At 33.5% G+C, this 22723-nt stretch overlaps 1 protein-coding gene across 1 annotated transcript in view; it reads right to left on the bottom strand.

Moving 5' to 3' along the window:
• LOC132726759 (uncharacterized) overlaps positions 1 to 22723 on the bottom strand; it is a 34804-nt gene that overhangs the window by 6749 nt on the left and 5332 nt on the right. Inside the window, exons 3-11 of the mRNA XM_060712115.1 lie at positions 13674 to 13790; positions 13159 to 13238; positions 12727 to 12825; positions 11828 to 11950; positions 2712 to 2834; positions 2247 to 2369; positions 1822 to 1944; positions 1154 to 1285; positions 385 to 507 (exon numbers count right to left, since the gene is read on the bottom strand). Coding sequence (XP_060568098.1) covers positions 385 to 507; positions 1154 to 1285; positions 1822 to 1944; positions 2247 to 2369; positions 2712 to 2834; positions 11828 to 11950; positions 12727 to 12825; positions 13159 to 13238; positions 13674 to 13790 — 1043 coding nt within the window. The remainder of the gene's footprint in view (positions 1 to 384; positions 508 to 1153; positions 1286 to 1821; positions 1945 to 2246; positions 2370 to 2711; positions 2835 to 11827; positions 11951 to 12726; positions 12826 to 13158; positions 13239 to 13673; positions 13791 to 22723) is intronic.

Here is a 22723-nt window from a genome sequence, read left to right as displayed (position 1 = left end):
GTTCAGTTACATTTTAGCCTGTTCAGATGCTTGAAGCTGTCTCGACACAATCATGAACACTTAGAAGCTAAAATTTTTCACTAGTTAGGTTTCAGTGGAAATGTTCATGCTAGAAAAATATAACGATCATATATTCACCTGGTAACAAAAAGGAAATTCTAATTTGATTTTTATCAACACTATCTATATACTCTTATTTTACCGTTCACTACTATACGAAATTAATTTTAAACTGTATGTGACCGAAAAATGGTAGTGAAATGTTCCACAAACATATTTTGTTTGCTATAACACAAATGTAAATCAAGGACATGTAGTTAGATCAAGTGAGGTGTTTATCTCTGTTTATTAAAAGCGTATATTATTTTATAAATGCATACTAACCTATACAAGAAAAACCATCTGTGTTAAGGTTGAAACCACTATAACAACTACACTTAAAGGACCCAACTGTGTTGTCACAAATTTGAGAGCATAATGCACTTGATTCAATGCATTCATCTATATCTATATGAATAAAAAGTGTGTTTCATCATTTCATAGTACACACCTACAACATAACACATACACACACGCACGCACATACACACAAGTCCAATAGACAGTATATATTTCCAATGGTATGAATGTATTCATCATTAACTTAATATAACTTACAAACATGGAACATAATACAAAGTTGCATAGAATAATCGTATGTAATAAGCACATAAATCAGTCAACAAGTTTAAGCATTTTGAAAATTAACTTAGATGTATATTAATAGTAATAAAGACTTATGGCTGCTTCGTTTATCATATTTTAACGATTGCTTGCATATAAAACCCGCGCCAGATCCGCTAGGCGTACAATATAATACAAACCACTGTTTTAACAGGCCATATAACATAGCAAGAATTTATGACAAATTCATAATTTCGCAAACTTATTTTCTTTAAAAAATAGAGATTTCTGCATAAATTGACGGCATCCGTGTATTAAGTTTATATAATGGTAGGATTTACCAAAGCATAGTGATGTAACAAATATTATTTTATGACTGTAATATAGTGTATTGGAAAACACATCAGGCATGAAGTTAGTTTTTTCATTCTATATATTCATCAATAAATCTAGTAACTTATCTTTGCACATTTATAAACGTTTATCTTACCTTCACACACTTCGCTATCTGTACTTGAAAACACAGCTTTGTATCCGTTTCGACATTCACACCTGTGTGAACCTGGCTCATTGATACATGTTTGAGCACATCCGCCGTTTCCAGTGTCACACTCATTCACGTCTTGATTATACGGATAAACATAAGTTTTTTTTAAAAGAATGAGAATAAATATCAGCAACGCAAAGCAAAGTTCACAGAACGCAGCACCCGACACGATCAATTTAGACCACCATCTTGATGATTTAATGTATATTTAGACAAAATAAATCTTTTTGTGGTCTAGCGTAGTGCAGTGGATCATTACTACTATGATAAGAATTCAACAAGCACGTACAGAGTGAAATAACAAACAAATGTATAATCAGTAGGTGTTCCACACTTTCCCTGATAAAATTCAAGCAAGAGCTTCCGGAAAGCTAGAAGACTGCATCAATACCGTGTCAGTGAATCACAAAGTCGAACGGAGAGAAAAAATAGACAAAATGTTATGCGAAAATAACCTCTCTTCATTTGTTATGACCTGAATTTAATTTAGCATTAAAGTTTCCATTTCACATAGTGATTAGAAATAATATAAAGCGATGAACATGGATACATGCAAAAGAGCTATAGACTTGGATACAAGCACAAATAGATAGAAAGAAGACGGAAACAACCTTTGCAGAAATAGCCGGTATTGTCAGGTATATAACCAGGGTCGCAGTAACATGTGTAAGATCCAGGGGTGTTGTTGCAGTAACCAACGCATTTGGCTGTTCCATCAACACACTCGTCGACATCTAGTCATGAATTAAAATAATATAGAATTGATTATTAATCATTGTCATAATTTGATTCCTTTATGAATATAGATCATACAAAATAATTATTTTACTTGAAGAATAAAACATGTGTCATCATAGTGTGTATTACATTTCTATCGTATAGATTATATAAAAAGAAATTGAAATATATTAACTGTTTTAAACTGCTTTTGATATTTGTTATATTTGCTATTACATTTATTTTTATTACTATTTTAATCAAACAAAGGCGTTCGCTCAAATTTGCTGTAAGCCTTTTTATTGTAGAAAAATTATACCTTCACACGAACGTCTGTCAACACCTAAAGTGTATCCAGTATTACATGAGCATGTAAAGGAACCTTCAGTGTTTGCACATTTCTGAGAACAAGCTGCTGTTCCGAGCACGCATTCATCCACATCTAAAACATTTCAAAACTTACAATCACCATTAAATATTAAAAAGCTGGTTTGGTTACATTTACGTGTTTATAATCATTCAATTTTCATAACTTCTCACTTTTTTACTATGTGAAATGGAATATACTATATATACTGTAAGGCATTTATATATAACTTAAATTTGGGATAAGCTCTTTAAAACTATGTGATAATAAGTTTGTTTAAACTAATGACCTGGAATACGTACGTAGATTATCTCATAAAGTCGAGTTGCCTGGCAAGCGGATGCCAAGATTATAATTCATTTTGCAAATTCAAAAAAAACGTCTTTAAAGAAACATAGTCTGTTCTGTAGGACTTACCGTTGCATGATCGTCCGTCAGTACCAAGTGTGTATCCTGCTCTACAGCTACACGAGAAAGATCCAACGTTGTTGTTGCATTGTTGACTACATCCTCCATTGTTGACATTGCATTCGTTTAGGTCTTATAATAAAATAACTTACGAATGACAGAAGCTATTTATTGATATATTGCTAAACATTCATTTCATTAATCACAGTAATGAATAAATGCCTTATCACTGGGTAACATTTTCGGAATAATATTATGTCAAGCATAATAAGTCAACCATTTAGTACGAAAAGCTAGGCGACGAATATTTACAGGGTAAAGAACACTCTAAAGAACAATTTTAATTTCTTAAATTCTGTTAATGATAAAGATGAATAGAAATAATTAATACTATATAATATTATTTGTAGACAAAACTACAAAAGCAATGACATGAAGAATAATATTAACCGTCTTTCTCTTACACTTTAGTCATACACATTCTTTATATATTTCATATGTTCGGTTCAGTTATTGCAAATCATACCCTTTTTAGTTTTGCAGTTTCCGAAACAAAGATCAACGAACGGCTATTTTGATTAATATATGCAATGATTAATCATTTGTTTTTAACAAATTATGCAAGTATTTTCTATTCTTTAAAAATGTTACAATTATATATATAAAAGTCTGTTCTATTAAAACAAAATAGTGGAATTAAACACAGATATGGCTATTTAAGAAAATGATATTTTTTCTTTGATTTTTTTTGTAGTCAGTTAAGGCTTTTTTATTTTTGAAAACATTTAAGTGTATATGTAAGAAGAATTTTGAGGTCTCAGATATCGTAAAAGTCCATGACTTCAAACCACTTGCCCTTTCCGGCTATGATGTTAAATTACACATGGATTTAGATTATTTTATACGAGTAAGCTCTCCAGATAGCTAAGAGAGTGCTAATGGTTTTACTCAGCTCATGCCTTTAATAATGCATGGATAGACGCTGAAGGATCCTTGTCGGGAATCGATAACGTCGTTTATAGCGCCTTACATAACGTGACGTTCCGCGCTTACGTAATCGTCACTTTTGACTTAACATGGTTTTTGTTGTTGACACTATATATGATTGTTGATCAGTAAAGGTCGAATCTGGAACTACGACTCATTTTGTCTAGTTATTAAACACCCCCACATTGTTGGTGCCGTGACAAAGTCTACAATCACAATGAATTTACAAAAGCTTCTTTTCTACAAGAAAGCTTCTTTCTACAAGAGAGAGCCAGCGACGACGAGTTGTCACTTTCGAAGAAGACAGCCCTGCTGGAAATCATGGAAGAAAAAGCCGAGATTATCAAGAAACTCAACGATATGATTGTTAATCATACAGATACTGACGACTTTGAAACAGAATTGGTAGGGAGTGACGAATATGCTATTGATTTACGATTGAAACAACGAAAATTGAAGGAAGATATTACCAAATCTAATAACACTGGCAGCGGCAGCGTGATCCGTAATTTACAGGACATAAACGGTAGTGCTAGAACTTCATCAAGTGAGAACTTTACTAAAAATAACCAAAGGATGTCGTCGGATAATTCATTTTTAACAGACTACCTGAACTGAGTTTACCTACGTTTGATTGAGATGTTGAAATATGACAATCATTTTGGGACTCGTATGAAGCTGCTGTGCATTTGAATTAAACACTGTCTGATGTACAAAAATTCAACTATTTATGCTCCTTACTACAAGACACTGCATATTCCGCCATAGCAGGTTTTCCATTGACTAACGGAAATAAACAGAATGCAATAGATTTGTTACAAGAAATATTCGGACAGTCTCATAAAATAATGGTTATATGCAGTCGTTTTTAGATTTGCCAAATCCAGACAACAGTGTAACGAGTCTACGCATGTTTTTACGACAAAATGGAAAACTACATTTGATTTGTAGAATCTTTAGGTGAGATGTTACATTTCAACTCACGACCATCGTTCAGCACGACCTAATTGTTATGTATGCATGTGATATGGTATTTTTAGTTTTGGCTATTTGGCCTTATTCAACTTTGGTGGTTCCAGTATTCCTACTTTAATACCGTATAATCACCTTAAGGATATGTTGCCTGCTTTTAGGTTTGTCCTTTGACGTCTTATCTGTAATATTCAGGCTTCATAACCTCAGATCCCCTTTCAAAATTCCATTTAATTTAGTTCCGCCCATTGTTTTCTCGGTTATGGCACATGCATTGTTTTACTTAGGGATTATACGCCGCCTTTAATGGAATGGCACTACTGTGTCACTTTGAAGGTTCCACGATAACCGCCGTATGAACACATTTGCGGATGTTTCTAAATCCAAATTTAATCATTTTCGTGTTTAATGTTGAATTATGCTAAAGCTGGTGCTAGGGGGCGTGGACGGTAACTTTCACTTTCCAATACCGTCCATGAACAGGCTCAATCAAACCGAGCCTGCAACATTTTCAATTTTGCCGTGTTGGGCTTTCTTTAGGGAGTCTGTTTTTCTTTTTTTATGGTCATATCAGTGTTATTTGTGCTGTGCGGCGACTGTAAAAAGTCTCCCCGTGCATTTAATAAAAGATGTTACATTTGCGATTCTTGAAGATCGTTCAGCACGACCTTATTGTTGTGGTTGCATGTTATTTGATATTTTTTGTTTTTGCTTTTTGGCCTTTTTTTAACTTTGATGGATCCAGTATTCCTACTTGAATGCTGTATAATCACCATTAGGATATGTTGCCTGTTTTCTAAATTTGTATTTTGACGTCTTATCTGGGATATGCAGGCTTCATTTCCTCAGATATCTTTCAAAATTCCATTTTATTTATTTCCGCCCATTGTTTTCTCGGTTAGGGCACATGCATTATTTTACTTGATTTTAAGTGATTCTGTTTTTCTCTATTTTATGTTCACATCAGTGTTATTTGTGTCGTGTGGCGGCTGTAAAAAAGTGTCTACGTACATTTAATCAAAGATGTTACATTTCCGATCCTTGAAGATCGTTCAGCACGACCTAATTGTTGTGTATGCATGTTATATGGTATTTTTAGGTTCTGCTATTTGGCCTTTTTCAACTTTGGTCATCAAGGAAAGGCGGCGTTCAATGAACTTGGGTGGTTCCAGTATTCCTCCTTGAATACTGTATAATCACCCTTCGGATATGTTGCCTGCTTTTCAAATTTGTCTTTTGACATCTTGACTGTGATATGCAGGCTTCATAACCTCAGCTCTCCTTTCAAAAGTACCGTCCATGAACAGGCTCAATCAAACCGAGCCTGCAACATTTTCAATTTTTGCCGTGTTGGGCTTTCTTTAGAGATTCTGTTTTATTATAACTTCTCTGTTATATTCACGTCAGTGTCATTTGTGTCGTGTGGTAAAAAGTCTCTACGTACATTTATTTATTAAGATGTACATTTCCGATCCTTGAAGGGCGTTCAGCACGACCTTATTGTTGTGTATGCATGTTATATGGTATTTTTAGTTTTTGCTATTTTGCCTTTTTCAACTTTGGTGGTTCCAGTATTTCTACTTGAATACTGTATAATCACCCTTGGGATATGTTGCCTGCTTTTTAAGTTTGTCATATCTGTGATATGCAGGCTTCAAAACCTCAGATCTCCTTTCAAAATTCCATTTAATTTATTTCCGCCCATTGTTTTCTCGTTTAGGGCACATGTATTATTTTACTTGGGGACCATATGCCGTTTTTCATGGAAAGGCGCTACTGTGTCACAGTGGAGGTTCCATGATAACTGCCGTTTGAACGTATCTGCGGATGTTTCTAAATCAAAATTTTACCATTTCCGTGTTAAATGTTGAATTCTGCTTAAGCTGGTGCTAGGGGCTGTTGACGATAACTTGCACTTTTCAGTACCGTCTATGAACAGGCTTAATTAACCGATCTTGGAACAGTTTCTATTTTGCTGTGTTGGGCTTTCTTTAGAGATTCTGTTTCACTTTATTTCAAGGTTCCTATGATGATTTATTGGTACCCATAATCATGGAAAAAACCTTCCCTCCGAAGAACGACGACATTTAGCTCGAGATCAAGTAAATGTACGATGGCACATACAATATTTGAGAACTGCTTTCGCCACAGAAATAGACATTCAAGAAATGAGAAAAGCTAACGAAACTAGTAAACCAAACATGCCGACGGCATCATTATTCACCGGAACAGGAAATAAAAAATACCCAGCTAAGCAATTTTCGCACAAACGTGATAATTATAAAGGTACGAAATTGTGTTTGTTCTGTGAAGGTGACTTCAATTCGCTTGATTGTGAATAGGTTAAAATACGTGAAGAAAAACTATCATAAAATATAATCGTCTCTGTTATGATTGCCTTGGAAAGCACATAGTTTCAGAGTGTTGTTCATATTTCCGTTGCATGAAATGCCAGCGAACGAACCATTCAAGAATTTGTCACCAGTTAGTTTGTTATCTTTTAGTTTGAAACCGCATGCAGCATCATTCACAAACCCTACTTCCGGTCAAACAGGAAATGCAGGAACTGCCATTCTTCATTCAACTACGTATCAAAGATCGAACATTCTTCTCAAGACTGCAGTCGCTGAAGTAAGTTCCCAAAACCATACGATAACTAATACAAACATATTATTTGACGAAAGTGCTCAAAGGTAATTTATTACGGAAAGGCTTGCTGAGAAACTGAAATTAAAACCGACCAGTTCGGACACTATATCAATTGCATCTTTTGTAACAAATCAGGACAGTGTCGTCATATACCCACAGACAGAGTGTTTCTACACGTCGAACATAGTAAAATTATACCACTTGACGAACTGATTGTACCAACCATTGCTGTACCATTGCCTAACTTACAGAGCAATGTGAATTGCCTGAAATATAATGAAGGTCTCAAACTTGCCCATCCTATTACCGCCATTGACGACGATTTCGAGATATCACTCTTGGTCGAAGCCGACTATTTCTGGCAGATAGTGCAGAATAAGGTCGTTAGGGGTAACGAACCTACGGCAGTGAAATCAAAGCTCGGTTATTCATTGTCAGGACCTCTCCCCGAAGTTAAAAATGCGTCGTCTGTTAGCTATATGTTTAATGTTATAACTGCGCCACCTAATGTCACAGATCTTGAGAGATTCTGTGTTAGAATCTATGGGGATATAAGAAAATGATTCTGAGAAATCTACGTCCGGTATACTTAACGCATATAAAGAAAACTATATCACGTACAAAGATGGTCGTTATGTTGCAAAAGCGCGCTGGAATGGAGCTCATTGCGTACTTCCTACAAATAACGAAATTTTTGCAGAAAGCGTGCCGAAAACACAATTGAACGATTTTCAGTACCACCGGATTTACTTTAAAACTATAGACAAATCATAGACGATCAGTTGAAACGCGGTTTTTGTGTCGCCTCTACGGAATAGTGGCGACAGTGGCGACATATAGGGATCACTTCTCCGTCGTCTGTCTGTCTGTCTGTCCGTCTGTTCGTCCGTCACAAAACTTGTCCGGACTACTCCTCATAAACTACTGGTGCAATTTCATCCACACTTTACAGGAATGATCAGTACCAAGTCTAGTTGTGCATATTGTCAGCATTTTCCGGTTCAATGATTTTTGTCAGAGTTATGGCCCTTTAATAATTTTTATTTTTAAAGTTTGTCCGGACTACTTCTCTTATACCACTGATGCAATTTCAATGAAACTTTACAGGATTGATCTGTAGCTCAAGTCCTTGCGCATATTGCACGGGTTTTCCGGTTGAATGATTTTGGCCGAGTTATGGCCCTTTGTTAAAAAGGTGTTTTTTTCTGTGTGGTGCCAGATACACAAAAGCTTGTCCGGACTACTCCTCATAAACTACTAGTGCTATTTCATCCAAACTTTACAGGAATGATCAGTACCAAGTCTAGTTGTGCATATTGTCAGCATTTTACGGTTCAATGATTTTTGTCAGAGTTATGGCCCTTCAATATTTTTTATTTTTAAAGTTTGTCCGGACTTCTTCTCTTATACCACTAATGCAATTTCAATAAAATTTACAGGATTGATCTGTAGCTCAAGTCCTTGCGCATATTGCACGGGTTTTGCGGTTGAATGATTTTTGGCCCTTTGATAAAAAGGTTTTTTTTTCTGTGTGTTGCCAGATACACAAAGCTTGTCCAGACTACTCCTAAAAAACACTGGTGCAATTTTATTCAAACTTTACAGGAATGATCAGTACCAAGTCTAGTTGTGCACTAGTTCCGTCTGTCTTGTCCGTATGTCTCAAAACTTGTCCCAACATGAAATTGGCCATCATGAGACGACACATGTGATTACTGATCGCTCTTGTATTGAAAAAATTGATACAAATGTTACCACATCAAACCCTGTACATTATATACCACATCATTATGTAAAGAAGGAATCGAACACGACACCTATCCGCATCGTGTATGACTGCAGTTGTAAGTCAGGTGACCAGCCTAGTCTGAACGATTAATTTATGTCGACACCACCAGAACTGAATGATTTTACTGGAATTCTTATTCTTTTTCGAGTGAATAAATACGCCTTAGCAACCGATATTGAGAAAGCTTTCCTCAACATTATTCTTGACGAAAACGACCGAGATGTGACGCGATTTCTACGGCTCAGTGATCCTAGTAACCCCAACAGCGAATTGACAACATATAGATTCCGAGCAGTCCTTTTTGGGGCTACATCGTCCTCTTTTATTCTCTGCGCAACTATACTTAAGCATCTTGAACTTAACAACGACATTTCTAGCGAATACTTACGTAAAGATCTATACGTTGACAATGTGATATCAAGCTTCCAACAGGAAGAAGAACTAATACAATTCTATAGCGAGTCACGTGAGCTAATTTTACCTATAGGTCCTGGAGTCCAAACAGTAAAAGGCTTAGAATACAGGCAATCAGCGAGTCGGTATTAGATAACGCTCAAACTCCTATGGTACTTGAAATGAAATGGGACAAAAGTATGACGTTTACTGTATCCGGTCAGAAACATACCAAATACCCAACTTGTAACAAAGAAAGAAATATTGCAGCAAACATCTCGAATCTATGATTCCATCAGATAAAAAATACAGGAGTTATGGCAACAAAAGATTGAATGGGATATGCCATTACCTGACAATATTCGAGAAAAATAGTGTCACTATATCAATTGCATCGTTTATTTACAGACTTGAATTCCGTGACAAACACGTTTCCTAGAAATACTACTTCGAAAATACATCAGACACATCTAGTGCATTCACATATTCTGCGACGCTAGTTTGGTATCGTATGGTGCTACGGCTTACATCTGTAGAGACAACCAATCTACTCTGGTAATGGCTGAAACTCGGGCTTCACTTCAGTGTTGTTATATTTTTCTGGTCCTTCGGGATCATTGATGCCAACACTATTAAGTGTTGAGAATTGAGTACCGCTCAAGCCGGTGCTAGGGGGTGTGAGGGATGTTGCACTTTTTCAGTATCCCTCATGTACAGACTCAATCAAATCGAGTCTGCAATTCTCTTGTAATTTTGTTGTGATAAATGCTTCTGAGGGATCACTTTGTTTCCAGATTTTTATACTTCACAACAGCAGGTGTCAAGTGCTGTGTGTCAGCTGTAAAAAGTTGCCCCGTACTTCACTTCAGTGTTGTTATATTTTTCTGGTCCTTCGGGATCATTGATGCCAGCACTATTAAGTGTTGAGAATTGAGTACCGCTCAAGCCGGTGCTAGAGGACGTGCACGTTATCATTATCCCTAATGTACAGACTCAATCAAACCGAGTCTGCAATTCTGTTGTAATTTTGTTGAGATTAATGCTTCCGAGGGATCACTTTGTTTCCAGATTTTTCTTGTTTGCTCCATTGCGAAAATCTGTCCCTTACGTCATGATGTCAAACAAGGCAAACTCCTTCATATCAGCCTCAAAACAACTAAGAGATTTGTTTCACTCACTCACAGTTAGAGAAGAACTCAACAACAGGGGAATTGAGTGGAAGATGATACCGAAACGCGCGCCTTGGTTTGGTGGAATGTCGGAACGTCTCATAGGCCTGACGAAAACAACAACAAAGATAGTGCTAGGCCATTCATATGTAACCTACGAAACTTTACAGACTGTTATCACAGAAATCGAGGCAATGATTTACGCTAGGCCGTTGACATATTTGTGTTCTGGTAATTTAGATGAACCAGAAGTACTTACACCATCACACTTACTTTATGACAGACGAATAATCAAACTCCCTGATGAAGATGTCCTTACATGTACATTCCCTACGCAAAGTGACCGTTTTTCAGTTATCAAACAGGTTACGATACAAACGAAGTTAATCAACCACTTCCGGGATAGATGGCGTCATGAATACCTGACCGCTTTACGAGAACGTCATCAGACTACTGGCAAAAATGACCAGACGATATCCGTCTGAGACGTTGTATTGGTCCACGACGATGTTCCCCGTTTATTATAGAAACTTGCTGTGGTTGAAGAACTCGTGCCAGGAAAAGATGGACTTATTCGAAGTGCTAAAGTTCGAACTCAAAATGGACTTACAAATCGTACAATTGTTACACTATACACCATCGAAAGGCATTAATCTAAATTTCAAATGAAAGGTGATACATGACTGAGAGACTGTATTTCATATAGATATTTAACATATTAATTACTGTTTCTTAATAATGATAACGCCATTTATAGCGCCGTGCATAAAGTGACGTTCCGCGCTTACGTTACCGTCACTTCCGACTTTACAAAGTTTACATTGTTTTTGTTGTTGACACTATATTTGATTGTTTGAATCTAGATACTACAACGCATTTAGTCCAGTTATTAAACACCCCCACACTCCTTGAATTAGTAAACCTGGAAATTTGAAACTATGACCTACGTAGTTACGACGTAAACCCCGACTATAACAAAAAAAATGATGTTAGATATCTGAAAGTATATGTTATTGTTGTCATCGGGCAGTATTTAACAATAGTTTGCCAATATTTGATATATAAAAAGAAACGAAACAAAAGCGCTTTGAAATTCTTAAAACATTATAGTTTATCAGTTTTACAGTCTGATTAATTGTCAATTATGCACATATACCGCAAAATACCTTGACATGATTTTAGATCTGAGGTCAGTGTATAGCCTGCTTTACATCTACAACGGAAAGAGCCATGAGTATTGACACAATTGTGTTGACACCCATGACCGCTGCTGCTGCATTCGTTGATATCTTAAACAAAAAGATAGATTATAACTATTAGAAAAAGCTGCACGTATACTCTCATTACATTTTGTTATTTTCGAACTTTATATTTTAATGGCTATGTTGCCAAATTCTTCAATTTTTTTGAAAAAAAAAAAATATGTTTTGCACTGATGAAGGCATATAGCCAAACGTTTGCAATTAAATTAAATTATTAAATGTTCGTGTTTGTGTGGCTTGTCTGATTATTTCAATTTTTTTGTATCACTTCCGTATTTTACTTGTGATATCACAATGGTTTTTCTACTGATTAGGGTAAGTATCCGCTACAGTAAACAAGTGAAATTTCTCGTTTTGTAGAAGTCGATATGGGAATAAACCTCATTTTTACTTTTCTTGCAATTGATAAGAACTTTTGAGTATTAATATTAAGATTGCTTCAGCTCTTTTCATGGCAGGTGTAATAATGGGTGATGCATAATGACTTTATAGAGACATTTATTTAAGGTATAATGAGTGATTACTGCAGAAATGTCAGTTACATTTATCACCTTTGGGATATTTTCAAAACTTTCAAAATTATTCTAATGGAAACAAAACTGATGTTTTGCACGGTTAATATAGTTTGGATCTCATATTAAACTCAAGAGGAATTTGCTATACCAAGAAGACTAATTGCGGTTTTATTGTTGTATAATTAATGTCAAACAACAGAATGTATGTACAGTTATATAATACATCAATCTTTTTATATAACGTGAACATATATCTTTAACAAGTTAAAAGTCATTGAATTTCATTACCATAACACCTGGGCGAGGAGAAGCCACGAGGACAGCTACACATGTCTGGAGATTGGCATTTTCCACCGTTAGGACACGAATATGACCCAAAACACGAAGCTGTACAAATGATAAAGTATAACTTTACAATAGTTTATACCTGTCATATTGAAAGTATAATATTATAAAAGATCATACATATGATAATATAAGTATAATTTTACAATAGTTTATAATTATGATAACCTTATAGAATAGTCATTTATGACATACTCACCAATCACAAAAATAAGATTTTTTTCGGGAAGATGCAGTGCATTTGTTTAGAATATCTTAACAAACATTTATTGTTTGTTTAACAAGGTGTACAAACTTAGAAACATGTATTCGTCGTAAGCCCGTCGTTTTAAATGATTTATACATCAGATTTCAGAGCAAACGTTTTCAACTTACGGGTGCTACAGAAACTTCCGGAATAGCCCGCACAACATTCACTTCTATAGCATGTTTGTGTACACTGCTTGTAAACAGTTCTGTTTATAATAAAAAATAATTTTTGAGACATAAACAGATAATTCTTAGCATACTCTGCAAAAATTAAAAAAAAAAACAAAAAAAAACAAAAAACGATAACATATGCAGTTATAAAATGTTAATTTTATGTTAGCATCATTAAACATAAACTCATAAACATAAACTGTAGTAATATCATCTGGAGGAATGGAATATAATTATAATTCAAAAATCAAATATAGTTGGTCAGTGATATTTATGCTTTATTTGGAGAGAAGACAATAAAACATCAACTCTTTCTTAGATTGATAACGTTTTACTGATCAAATTAGGTTTGGCAGTATATTTTCTATGGCTGTATAAAGTCATTTAAAATGTTCAAGCAATTATGCAAACATTATTAAATTGATAAAAAAGAAGCATATGAGAATAAAACGAATGGTTATGATATTTACCGGGATCTAGCACATCTGCCCCATCCAAACCATTCACAACTTATGTAATAAGTCTGCGAAGTTGAACATGATCCTTGACAGGAGTACGCTGTCGTGCAGTAACCGGCATAGATACCCCTTAAAAGTCAATGTATAAATATCTTTGATGAAACCACTTTGGTACCGCATTTATGCCAACAGTAACCATATAATTATCGGTTAACTATCTGGCTAACTAGTAAGTTTTTGTGTTAGCACGATAAATAATTTACAGATATTTATCACACAAAATAAAATATTTCTTGTCTGTTAGATAAATAACGAATATGTATATAACTTCAAAAAACGAACACTTACCAGTTAAATAATAGATAATTATCTGTTTTTTTCTATAACTTTTTTGTGTTAATTAGCCTAAAGTACAAGATAACTATCTGTATAACTAGATACATTTTAGTAAACAGATAATTCGGAATGTTTTGGACATATCCATTGCGTTTCTTAACTGAAAATTTAACTAGTTATACAGATAATTATCTGATATTTTTCTTACTAACTAACTAACGTGAAAATTATGTTTGATATAGGACTGACGCACAATTTCAGATCTTTCACTACCTCATTTTTTTCAAAATAATCATTTTCATTATGCAACAAGGTCTTAGATAAAGGGTTTCGTAATACACGATTTGAGCTCGAGCAATATCGATTTTTAATTTTATTCATTTGTTTTTCTTTTATAAGATACGACTAAGTTAAGCCTAATTTTCAATTAAAACATTTGTGGATACATTGTGTATATTAAAAAGTTATTTAGATAAATTTGTATTGCTTTTTTATTATAGAATCACACTTTCTAATACTACAGTCATTTAAAGAAACCACCGTTTCTATTCGTTTCACATTAAATAATTATTTGACCATTTTCCTTTATTAGAAGACTTATTCAAAATATCCCTAAAATTTACCACAATGAGGGGCTGTTTTCAAAGTTTGCCTTTATTTAAAAAAAAAAGAATATTGTTTGATCATGCGTCCACTACAAATTAAATCTACGAACCAGTAACATTCAAGTTTTGTTCTTTATAATTATAAAAGGGAAAAAGACTATGGGGTCTCAAAGGTTTTAAACAGTGCGCCTGGAAAGGCGACCAGATAAATAAATGGTCACCCTCTACAAACCTTCTCATACCGGACGTTAACAAAGTACCGTATAAGTGTTTTGTTTCTGCGGGCTCCAAATTCTGCGGTTTTTCCAAATTTTGGCATGTTTTTATTTCTGCGGACTTCATTTTTGCGGCACATTCTTTGGACAAAACGTGATTTAAATTCTGCGACTCGTCTTATCAAAGTCTAAGTCACATTTCTCTACCTATTTTTGCGCACGTTAACATTTGTTCAGCTTCGCCACCGCAAAACTATATTGTCATAACAAACAAATATACTGTTTGCTTGCAAACAAATATAATGTGCAACAATAGAAAGGTATGCAGCTTTTGATCATCGTGAAATGACGTGTGAAAAATTTAACCCGGTAGTATCTTTAATTCAGTAATTAAAAAGTTGATAGCAGTTTATCGTAAATCACATGACAATTAAAGTTTACGACGATTATTAAGCAGTATAAGGGTTGAAATGGTTTGAAATATCTTTTATTCTTTTTTTCAAGTTTTATTAAATATATCTCAGTATGTAATATACATAGACATGAGAACAAATTCTAATAATACACGTAATCACAGAGGACAACTTTTATTTAAGATCTTGAAGGAATTTATACGAAAGTGAAAAAAAAAATCTATTCCGTAATTAATGATATTGATACCAGTCCATTCTAGTCATACTCATGGAATTTTAATAATGCGCGACCCGGTCTGTAGATATTTTAATCAGGTTATTTGATTGGTCGATTGATTTACACACCGTGTAAACCCATTAAATTAATTATGTCATGCAAGTCAGTCAGGTTATGCAGAAATTGTGTCATTGTGTCAGGATGAGGTTAATATCATGGAAAACGTGGATTTTGTCTGTCTCGGACTTAATCACACGTAATCTGATTAAGGGTAGAAGTTGACATCTTCGTACTGGGTTATTAAATGTTATCTGCGGTCTGTGGAAACTGGCAATAATTCATTTTTGGAATAAATGTGAATCAGTGAACTCACAGATACTTGGGGTTTGGAGCTCAAAACGCCTTTAAAATCCAAATAAAATGCATATTTGTCAATCCCAGGACATGTACTGATCATATATATCAAAAAATCTTAATATATGCCGTTTTAAAAAAAAAATCATATTTCAACAACTATAATAATACACAAGATAAAAATGTTCGCCGGAAAAAATCCGCACCCCTACCGTCATAATCACCATGTATTTTATTCCATTTCCAATATTTTCACATAATCCTTTGGTCCATCGACACAGAAGATATAATTCTTCACGATGATGGTCAATTTTAAACTTCAACGGTAATATAAACAACGCAACAGCCGAAATAAACATCAATATTCTCGCCGTTTTTTTTTCAACGACAAAATCTTTCGATAAATTCAATGGACCAGACGGCTATGAACGAAGCTATCCGATTATGTGGCCCCAGCTTTGCCGTGTGCAAAATGCGCAGCGCTTTTAAGTTTGGGAACCACATAATCGGATAGCCTCGTTCATAGCCGTCTGGTCCATTGAATTTATCGAAAGATTTTGTCGTTGAAAAAAAACGGCGATAATATTGATGTTTATTTCGGCTGTTGCGTTGTTTATATTACCGTTGAAGTTTAAAATTGACCATCATCGTGAAGAATTATATCTTCTGTGTCGATGGACCAAAGGATTATGTGAAAATATTGGAAATGGAATAAAATACATGGTGATTATGACGGTAGGGGTGCGGATTTTTTCCGGCGAACATTTTTATCTTGTGTATTATTATAGTTGTTGAAATATGATTTTTTTTCAAAACGGCATATATTAAGATTTTTTGATATATATGATCAGTACATGTGCTGGGATTGACAAATATGCATTTTATTTGGATTTTAAAGGCGTTTTGAGCTCCAAACCCCAAGTGTCTGTGAGTGAACTGTGTCATTTTGAAATTTATTTGATGGATTATTTATAAGAGGGTCCGATTATAAGATGCTCACAATCTCCTGTTGGCATGTATAACAACTGTAGAAATAGGTAAGTGAATTTTATTTTTATTTATTATTTTTGTTGAGTTGTTTACACGTATAGGGATTGTGCATGCCGTCCAATTTGGTGAACAGGCCACTATGTACAGTCCTTTAAACGAAAGCGAAATTTGAAGGGCTGCTGAACTGGCAGTTTTCTTGTCAACAATATGAATTTTAAATCTAGTGAGCGCGAATTTTCAATTGAAATGCATTTTCCAAACTACAGTAAATATTTGTTAATATTGAAAATGAATATTTCCTTCAAGTTTTTAAACAAACTTTGTCCTGTACAGTATAAATGCATGTTAGTGACAGCAAAGAAATATATATCCGAAGTATTATGGAAAATTAAATGGTAAAGAATTGTATAAATATTTTCTAAGTTAGTCATAATATTTATTTACTTAGAAGTTAGAACAATACAGTAGTTACAATAGAGTGCATAAAAAATGTTACAGCAATATGCAAAATGATTCCATGTGTTTGAATTGTTCTATTATAAAAAGATTTTCCGAAAAATTTAGCATCATCCTTCAAATATTTTACCAACTTTCAGTACCTACTGTCTGGTTTATTTATGTATATACAGTATTGAAGTAAGGAACAATCTCAATAGCAAAAATATACATTAAATGAACACATACATTGATATGATTATGTAAAATTAAAATTGTTTATTTATTTATTCATTCATTTACTCAATTATTCATTTATTCATTAATGTTTCGCACAATATGTCTCATTATGAGATAATAATAATAGATAAATGTTAAGGATGTTAAACAATAAAGATTAAAAAAATAAATAAATAAATAAACAAAAACTATTAATAATAGAAAAAATAAACAAACAAACAACCAAAAAATACAAAAAACATACTGAGTACATCCTTATGTGCAAAAAAGAAATTAATTAATTAGTAATAATAATGTATGTGTAAAGAATATACTGCAAATGCAGTAAAATAGCAATAAGGCAAAAAGAAAACAATATAAATGTACATCTGAATCAGCTAAATGGATACATAGGTCTATAAATTGAGTTTTCAATCTTAATATTATACATATATATGTAATTTAATAATGTTAATACAATTTATAACTTTACATCATATATTGTACAGTACATTTGACATGTTTATGTATAATATAGTACATACATATACTTCATGTATTATTTATATATAGTAATATGTTAGTTTCTTTGATCTTACTGACTGGGTATGAAATAAGTACATATAAAATGGTTTATTTTTATTTTCCTATTTATATTACATATCTTATGTCTTAATTTGATTTAGTTGTAATTATCAAACTTCATGTGTAATAAGTTTTTACTGTTTTGGTGATAATTTCAATAAATTTACTCAGTTTAATTAGCTCTATTTTATTTTCAGTATTGAAAAGTTGGTCAAATTTGAGTGTATTGTGGTTGTTGTAGTAGTAGGGCTTTATAAACTTAATTCTACTATCATTAAAGTGATGGCATTCTAAAATATAATGATATTCGTCCCCAATTCCGTGATTACATAGGAAGCAAATTCTTTCATTAATTGGTATATTATGATAGCGACCCACCTCAATGGGACATTTGTGGTTTCTTGTGCGGAATCGTGTTATTATTTGACAGTAATAGTTTGGGATTATTGTAAAGTATTTATTTAGTTGTATGTTATGCTTAATTGTTTTATACATGAAATTTGTGGAGTTATTAACTGTTGAGCTCCAGGTTTGGAAATATTGATCTATAATGTTTCTTTTGAAGGCGAGTGAGAACCATTTATGATTGACGCTGTCTTCGTTCAACCATATATTGTTAAAACCGTTTGTTTCTATTAGACTTTGAATATAGTCTAACCACTTCGATTTGACTCTTCTTTGGTTTTTGAGGGCTAGTAGAATTTTATATAATTTAGTAGATAGTTTATTGTTGGTATCATTAATATTACTTTTTAATTTTACACCAGTATGATATCATTCTAATTTTTGCTTCTTCCTTTAGAGGAATTATTCCAAGTTCACTATAAATCATATAGAATGGTGTTGACATTTTTAAATTGAGGATGTGTTTAAAAGATTTCAATTGTACTTTTTCCAGAGTGTTCATGTTGCTGAAACCAAATAATTCACTACCATAAAGTAGGATTGGCCTAATGGTTTTATTGAATAAGTCTATTTGTATGTCAATAGATAAATCTAAATGTCTAATTTTCTTTAGTAACATGTACATTGCTTTAGTTGCTTCTTTAATTAGCATAATTTACAATAAGTTCATCCATACAAACACAGATTACATACTTAGCCTACATCAATTTAATATAACTTAAAAACCCGCTTACCGTTATAATTCGTTAGTCGGTATTACTGTAGACGAAATAGGTCATAATGCAAGACACATATCGTAGCAGGTTTGAGAAACATTCTGCGGTTTATATTTCTGCGGTGCTGAAACTGACCGCAGAAAACGCAGAAATTAAGTCACCGCAGAAAAAAAACACTTATACGGTATCTAGATAGATATCAGTGTAGGCTTTAGGAAAGTGAAAATTTCAATCTTATTTTTTACCGCCAGAAATATTTTTTAATTGAATGTTTTCAAGGATTGTTTCAGTTAAGAAATCAGGATTATCTCCCACGGTAATTATCTTTGCGAATGGAATGACGTTCTAATTTCTCATGGGAGAGATTCAAACAAATACAACGAAAAAAGAAGAAAAAATGAGAAACAAAGTTAAAGATAATTATAAAATACAAATAACAAAAATGATAACAATGTTTTATGTCTTTGTGTAATACCTTTTTCTGTTTGTTTTTATTGTTCATTCTTAACGTACATGCATGCGCTTGAAATTATCTTTTATGCCAATGCATAGTTTGTTTGATTGCTCAACATTACCGCAGATGTGAATGATCCATAAACATAAGGAGCGGAAACCATTCTTACATTGAAGGCCCCTGTGACCTTGACTATTGACCTAGTGAACAGAAAATCAATAGGGGTCATCTACTAGTTATGACAAATTAGTATGTGAAATATGAAAACTTTGTATTAAACAGTTTTCATGAAATCAGCACAAACCATTTTGACATTTATGGCAACCGTGACTTTGACCTTTTACCTAGTAACATAAAAATCAATATGTGAAATATGAAGACGTTGTAATAAATGGTTTTCAAGATAATTAGTGAAAACCATGTGGTCTCCCAACGGACAGGCAGACCGACAGACAGACTGACCGACAGACCCACCGACCGACATTAGCAAAACAATATACCCCCTCTTTTTCGAAGGGGGAATAACTACAAAACAAAACGAAAATAAAGATCAACAAGGCAATCGCAACGTTCACAGGAGGACATAATTTATACTTAAATAAAAGAGAATGTCATTTGCTTGTGTCATTTGGATGTTATTTCCAAGCATACAAAAAGTATTCTTTAATTTAAATAAGTTTTTATTCCCCTGAAGGTAAGCCTGCTCAAATGTCTATACCTCCGGGCGCCCTCATTTGCCGGAAGGTATATTTGACGGTTTACAAGTTACAAACATGCGTACAAGTCAACTCAGTAATAACATGTCTGTATTAAGTCCTGTACATCACTGTCATTCTTGGATGGATTTAAAAAAAATCACGAATGCGTGGCACATTGAGACAGTGTCACAAGCTAGTCCAAGGTTTTAAATAGAGAAAAACAGAATCCCCAAAGAAGCCCAACACTGCAAAAAATTGTAAAATGCTGCAGGCTCGATTAGATTTAGCCTGTTTGAAGTTCAACACTTCAAGTTCGACTTGAAAGGGCTTGAAAAACTTTGTCTAGTTTAGGGTACTGTCATTCATTGTTGGATTTTGAAATAATTTAGCATAAAAATGCGGCTTAGAACAATAAATGAAAGGATGTACTTTATATTATTATCTATCCTTGAAACAGGGAAAATGTTTTGACTTCAAAGAACATGTACTAGGGCAAGTGTTGTACCGAAGGGCTAGTTCAACAGCCCACAGATAAGAAAGTCAATAAAGAATTTGTCATTCACGAATCTATTTCAATACAGAAGTATATTCATTTTCAAAAATATTAGGAATCGCCATCCAGGTGAGCATTCGAAGCATATCTTTTATAAAATAGGCTCCTTCTTGAACATGTAAATAAAACCGTTGTTTACGGGTCATTTGTTTCCAAAGTAATTGCCATTGGCATTAATTAAAGTTTACTAGTATTTCATTTAAGATGATCTGATTTAAACCATGTTGTTGTATAAATCTAGGCAAGTTAAGAGTTATTCACTGAAATCAAGACGACAGTTTAATATAGTATAAAGTAGCTACACTAATACAACAACAATAATACATATAAAAAGTAACCAAAAACCAAACTAATGTTTGACTGTTCAGATTGACAGAAAGTATAAACAAATTTCACAATTTCAATGTTTAAAAGTTGAATTCTGCTTGCGCCGAAGCTATGAGCCTGCAAAATTTTCAGTTTTGCTGTTTAACGCCTTCTTCGGTGATTCTGTATTTTCTTTTTCTTTAAACCGTGTTGTTGCAATCACATGCGGCATAGAGACATAGTCTCTAGCCTGTGAAAATGAAAGGCAGTTTTTAAAATATTGGCATACTGAACTTGACTTTTTAAATTCAAAAAATAAATTTGCTTATTGTCCTTCAAGGTTTTTACGAATGTAGGACAATACCCAAAACGTTAAAACCCTACACCTCAAACATTTTATAAAGTGGAAGAAACCCCATACCTGAATTTTGTAGAGCGGACAAAATCCCACACTTTAAATTTTATTAAGTGGACATAATAATTATATATATATATATATAATATATATATATATATATATATATATATATATATATATATATATATATATATATATATATATATATATATATATATATATATATATTGATATATCCCATATTTTACCAGAAAATCTTCGGAATTCAGAATCTAGAAGTTCCATTATTCAGAGGTTTTAATAACATAACAAAACAGGACGTGGTATTTTGGGACCCTAAAAATGTTCGGATTTCATAGGTTTTCGGATTTTAGAAGTTCAGTAATTCAGAAATTACACTGTACGTCATTTCCATGAGACTGAGACAGAGGGGTTTACTCGTTGTTTGAGCCATGGGAGGACACACAATTTATAAGAACCGGTTAGCATACAGATTAAGCGGGATTCAGAGACTGTTCATTTTGTTACGATATTTACAGCCATTCTGTGATATTTTTCCTTTAACAAAAGCCCCGCAATACATTGCAAACTTGTTAACAGTATATATATCTCAAAGACAATTAAGGTCTTTTCATGGACCGGGTTTACTGAATGTTCCACGTTCCAGAACTGCAACATACGGTGATCGATGTTTTTCAGTTGCAGCACCAAAACTTTGGAACACATTACCTTCAGAACTACTTGACTGTAAAACTCTCTCGTCTTTTAAAAACTCATCTGGTTACAATTACCTACTTGTAGTTATTTACGCAAGTCTGTAAGTTTTACCGGTTTTATAAGACATTTTAAACGTTTTATGTGTGTAGCAGCACACGGGTATATCTTTTTTTTTTACTTTCATTTTGTATCTTCTTTAATATTTTACGTTTTATCCAATAATACTTTTTTGATTGTTGTTTTTTTATGTACAGCGCCTTTGAACGTGCTCTGCATGAAAAGGGCGCTTTATAAATCTGGTTATTATTATTATTATTTGATTTTGTTTAATTTTCTGGTCAATGAATTGAAAATAAAATATTACGTAGTAAATATGATATGCTGAATTTTGTATGGTCCAAATGTGAACAAAATCCGTCCACAAATAACCAATTCATACCGCGAAATGTAAGCTTCGGGTTTTAATTGCCTCTGATATATTTGTAA

Source organism: Ruditapes philippinarum, unplaced genomic scaffold (assembly GCF_026571515.1).
Source record: "Ruditapes philippinarum isolate M1 unplaced genomic scaffold, ASM2657151v2 ctg5565_1_1_1_1, whole genome shotgun sequence".
In the NCBI taxonomy this organism is placed as follows: Eukaryota; Metazoa; Mollusca; class Bivalvia; order Venerida; family Veneridae; genus Ruditapes; species Ruditapes philippinarum.
The sequence above is the reverse complement of the archived record's forward strand: the minus strand, read 5'-3'. Positions and strand labels throughout refer to the sequence as shown.